The 4,964-nt window shown below is 40.9% G+C and overlaps 1 protein-coding gene across 3 annotated transcripts in view; it reads right to left on the bottom strand.

Annotated features, from left to right (window-relative positions):
- Window positions 1-3,108: 3,108 nt before the first annotated feature.
- Window positions 3,109-4,964, bottom strand: part of DCLRE1C (DNA cross-link repair 1C) — a 40,562-nt gene continuing 38,706 nt past the window's right edge. For all 3 annotated transcript variants that reach the window (XM_012455977.2, XM_012455978.2, XM_012455980.2), the window contains one exon: window positions 3,109-4,725. In XM_012455977.2, coding sequence (XP_012311400.1) covers window positions 3,803-4,725 — 923 coding nt within the window. In that variant the 3' untranslated portion in view covers window positions 3,109-3,802. The remainder of the gene's footprint in view (window positions 4,726-4,964) is intronic.

The following is a 4,964-nucleotide window of genomic DNA, read 5'->3' as shown; positions in this document are numbered from 1 at the left end:
CTCTTGTTGCCCAGGCTGGAGTGCAATGGCATGATCTGATCTGGCTCACTGCAACCTCTGCCTCCCAGGTTCAAGTGATTCACCTGCTTCCTAAGTAGCTGGGATTACAGGCATGCGCCACCATGCCTGGCTAATTTTGTATTTTTAGAAGAGACAGGGTTTCTCCATGTTGGTCAGGCTGGTCTTGAACTCCTGAATTCAGGTGATCCGCCTGCTTTGGCTTCCCTGAATGCTGAGATTACAAGCATGAGCCACTGCACCCGGCCTTAAATGTTACTTTCCCTTTAAGATAGTTCATGGTTCATGTATTTGATATTACACTTGATCCTGGCTAAAAGGCCAAGGAGCGCATGCATTTGAATATTAAAAGTACAATTTGACATTTAGCTAGCATAGTGTGAATACTTAAGAAGTTCTTGAGCATTCTCACTCACCAGGTGTGTAAACATACTATGGTAAATACTGCTGGGAAGTGTAAAGGAATTTTAGAATTCAGAGCTGATATTCACTGATGAAGTCTTTTAGGCCTATTGTATGTATTCATGTGCTTCTCATGAACCTGTGAGGTTGGTGTTGTCTTCCCTATATTACTCCTAAGGTAAGAAGCTTAGACTGGTAAGATAACACGCCAAGATCACCCAGTCAATAGGCCATAAACTTTTTTTTTTTTTTTGAAACAGAGTCTCTATCACCTAGGCTGGAGTGCAGTGGCGTGATCTTGGCTCACTGCAACCTCCGTCTCCCGGGTTCAAGCGATGCTCCTGCCTCAGCCTCCCAAGTAGCTGGGACTATAGGCACGTGTCACCACAACCGGCTAATTTTTTATATTTTGAGTAGAAATGGGCTTTCACCATCTTAGCCAGGATGGTCTCTATCTGAAACATTTATTCCTAGAACTCTCCAATGTAAATGTGGCTGACTGCCAAGTGTCTTTTATATCTTTTTATTTTGAAACTTCAGTTTTGGCGGGGCACAGTGGCTCATGCCTGTAATCCCAGCACTTTGGGAGGCCGAGGTGGGTGGATCACCAGAGGTCAGGAGTTCGAGACCAGCCTGAACAATATGGCGAAACCCTGTCTCTACTGAATATACAAAAATTAGCCAGGTTTGGTGGCACACACCTGTAATCCTAGCTACCGGGGAGGCTGAGGCAGGAAAATCACTTGAACCCAGGAGGGCAGAGGTTGCAGTGAGCCGAGATTGGGCCACTGTACTCCAGCTTGGGTGACAGAGACTGTTTCAAAAAAAATTTTAAAACAGATTTCATGTTTCCTCTTATAAATTGATTCTTGAAGTAAAAACCAAGTAGCGGCTACAATGAGTCCTGCTCATGTTTATACTCTTTTGGAGAGACAGTATAGCAGTTGAGAGTGTGGATTCTGAAGCCAGACTGCCTGTGTTTGAATTTTGCCTGTGCCTCAGTTACATGAACTAACCTCTGTGCCTTCATCTCATTTGGACATGGGGATTAGAACTGTATCTACCTCAAAGGGTGGTTGTGAAAATTAAAGGAGTTCGTATATAGTATATTAAAAAGAGCATGATCAGAATAAGCACCTAATATAATTTCTGGTAATCACTATCAGTTTCTTGATCAAGTCTGTTATAGTGTTTTAACTCTTAAATTTATTCAGCCAGCATTTATAATGGCTAGACTCACATACTGTTACATGTTTACTGTTTTATATGTAAGAATATGATTATAAAATACCAGGAATATATTCAGAGGAATGTTTACAGGCATTTTTTTTAACACCCACTTTGGATCATAAGGTACACTGTTAAAACTAAAACTAAGTCTTAATTATCAGTGAATATATACAAATGTGTCAGCTATGTCTTAACTCCGAGTCTTAATTGTTACCCTACTTAGTCTGATAGCTCCAATACTTCTTTTTGGTCTGATTACTGTGCAGCATCATGATAACACGTATGAAGTGTTAGTTTACTGATATGCAAATTGTGTTGTGATGTCTCTGCTTTTGCATCCATAATCTGTGAAATGTCAGAATACCAGTGTTCATGAATATTTCTTAAAACTTGTTAATCTACTCATATGTAACACAAAAGCCTAACCTATTGATGGACTTCAAGGATGCTGAATGACTCACAGAACACACATATGCTTTAGTAAATTTTTTTTCTTGAGACCGGATCTTGCTTTGTTGTCCAGGCTGGGCACAATCAGCTCACTGCAGCTTCAACCTCCTGGACTCAATCTATCCTCTGACCTAAGCCTTCCAGATAGCTAGGACTGCAGGTGCACACCACCATGCCTGGCTAACATTTTGTAGAGACAGGGTCTCCCTGTATTGCCCAGGCTGGACTCAAAACCCTGACCTCAAATAAGCCTCCCGAAGTACTGGGATTGCAGGCATGAGCTACTGTGCCTGGCCACCATTTCATTCTTGAGCATTTTCTTTTATATCCTAATTGTCCACTTTTAATTTTGGCACCATATTCACATCAAGGTTAAGTGATTTAACATCTTTGGGGATAAATAAGGTGCTGATTTTGTCTATACCCGCCAGTTTATTATAATAGATCCAAGGTAAATTCTGTCAAAGATATGGTCATGCTGAATGTTCCATGTGTACCTCAGGAGACATATTCTGCTGTTTTGGGGTGAACTGTTCTATAAATGTCAATTTAATCCAGTCAGTTTATGGTGATGTTCAGTTCTATTTTGTTACTGATGTAATATATATGTGTGTATATATATATATATATATACACACCAATTGTTACTAAGGAGGGATGTTAATCCCTAACTGTAACTGTACTTTAGTTCTCTTTTCAGTTGTTTTAGCTTCATAAATTTTTGGAGCTGCTGTTAGGTGCATGTACATTTAGGATTATTTTGTCTTCCTGGTGAATTAGACCTTTTATAATTAGGAAATTGTCCGTTATATAGCCACTCCGTCTTTGTTTACATGGTCTTTTTTCCATCCTGTTAACCTACCTATATCACTTGAATTGAGTTTCTTTATAGTTGGCAGATCATTGGGTTGTGTTTTTTTCCCTGTGTCTCTTTTGTCATTGATGTGCTTAGACCATTTACATTTAATATAATAATTGATATGTATGGGTTTAGTTCTACCATCTTACTTGTTTTTTTTTTTTTTGAGACAGTTTCGTTCTTGTTGCCCAGGCTGGAGTGCAATGGCACATTCTTGGCTCACTGCAACCTCCCGGATTCAAGTGATTCTCCTGCCTCAGCCTCCCGAGTAGCTGGGATTACAGGCACCATCACGCTGTTTTTTGTTTTTGTTTTGTTTTTTCTTTCATTTTCAGTAGAAACAGGGTTTTACCATATTGGCCAGGCTGCTCTTGAACTCTGACATCAGGTGAGCCACCCGCCTCATCCTCCCAAAGTGCTGGGATTAAAGGCATGAGCCACTACGCCCAGCCTTTTCCTTTCTTTTTTAAAACAGGATCATGCTCTGTCACCCAAGCTGGAGTGGAGTGGCACAATCATGGCTCACTGCCGCCTCTATCATCTCCTGGGCTCAAGTGATCCTCCCACCTCAGCCTTCTGAGTAGCCCACCACGCCTGGCTTTTTTACTTTTTTGTAAGTAGAGAGACACATCCCACTGTGTTGGCAAGGCTGGTCTCGAACTCCTGAGCTCAAGTGATCGCCTACCTCAGCTTCCCAAAGTGCTGGGATTACAGGTATGAGCCACCATACCCAGCCAGGTTATTTGAACGTTTTTAAATATTACATTTTCTCTATTGTAATATTGAACGTCATCTCTGTGCAGGTTTTTTAGTGGTTGCTCTAGGTTAAAGCACTTTGAATTATTAAATATCTAAGAGTGAGCATTTTCTTTTTTTGACTACTATACTCTCACCAGTTGCCAGCTTCTCATATAAATATTGTAAATGCTCTCGTTTAGGTAGCTCAGCTTCTGGAGTTGAGGGAACTTCAAAATCAGAAGAGCTCTGGGAATCTACATTTGTGCTAAGATTTAGCAAACTTTTTTCCTCAGGTATGTGTTTCTCCATGCTTACAGTAGTTGGTTCTCCAGGACTAGGAACTATTGTTATATCTTGATCTCTGCTCTTCAAATCAGAACAAGTATCCTTTGGGCAAATTACATTTTGATCCATAAGAGAGGCAGGAATCTTCTCTTTGATTGTTGGTCTGTAGTCATCTTTGTCCAAGGAAGGAATAGCCCCACTATTTCTCTCTTGGGAAGATAGCAAAACAGTATCAGATTGGCTGTCCCAGCCTTGACTTCCTTGTTCTGTTATGTGTGTTGACTGGGAAGAATTCTGGGAGGAAATGTGGGTTGATTCTCCATCAGAGTCGCTGAAAAGCTTTGGTGACTGAGATCCCCCTGCCTCTATGGAAGAAGGCAAGTTTTCCAAACTCTCATCTGTGATTTCATCATTTCTTTTAAAGAATACTTCCCACTGGGGTACATCCCCATCAGCCTTTTGCTGGTGAAGTACAGAGCCTAGATCTCCTGACAGTGAAGCTGGGATTTCTAAGTCTTCTTCACTTTCACTGTTGGATTCTTCACAATCTACAAAGTTTGTGAAACGAGAGCTCTGCATGCTCTCTGCTCTGCAGCATCCTGGGCTTTGTCTCTGTTTTTCAGGCTGGTTTTCTGATGCTGTAGTCGTTGAAAATGCCTCAGGGTGAAAAGTTTTCTGGTATGAAACCTTGTGCCTTAAAGGTATTGGCAGAGGATAATCAAAGAGATCATCATCTTCCTCCTCTGTGGAACAAACAAAACAGGTTTATAGGAAACAAAGCAAAGGGAACCAGTTTGTAGCATTTACCTACATTTTTAATTCTTGGAATTGCAAGGAATAGGGAGGCCACTCTTCAAAGGGAAAATACCTTCTGGGGAGATGCTGAACAATTTAACTACCATCCTTCAACTTTTTATAATGCCAGACTATTACTGGAGACTATAGAGCAGTCAGTCTGCTCTATATATAAGCCTGGCTGATC

This window comes from Aotus nancymaae, unplaced genomic scaffold (genome assembly GCF_030222135.1).
Source record: "Aotus nancymaae isolate 86718 unplaced genomic scaffold, 86718_ANA_hifiasm-v0.15.2.pri h1tg000077l, whole genome shotgun sequence".
NCBI classification, from domain to species: domain Eukaryota; kingdom Metazoa; phylum Chordata; class Mammalia; order Primates; family Aotidae; genus Aotus; species Aotus nancymaae.
Note: the sequence above shows the minus strand (reverse complement) of the source record. Positions and strands in the feature narration are given on the sequence as shown.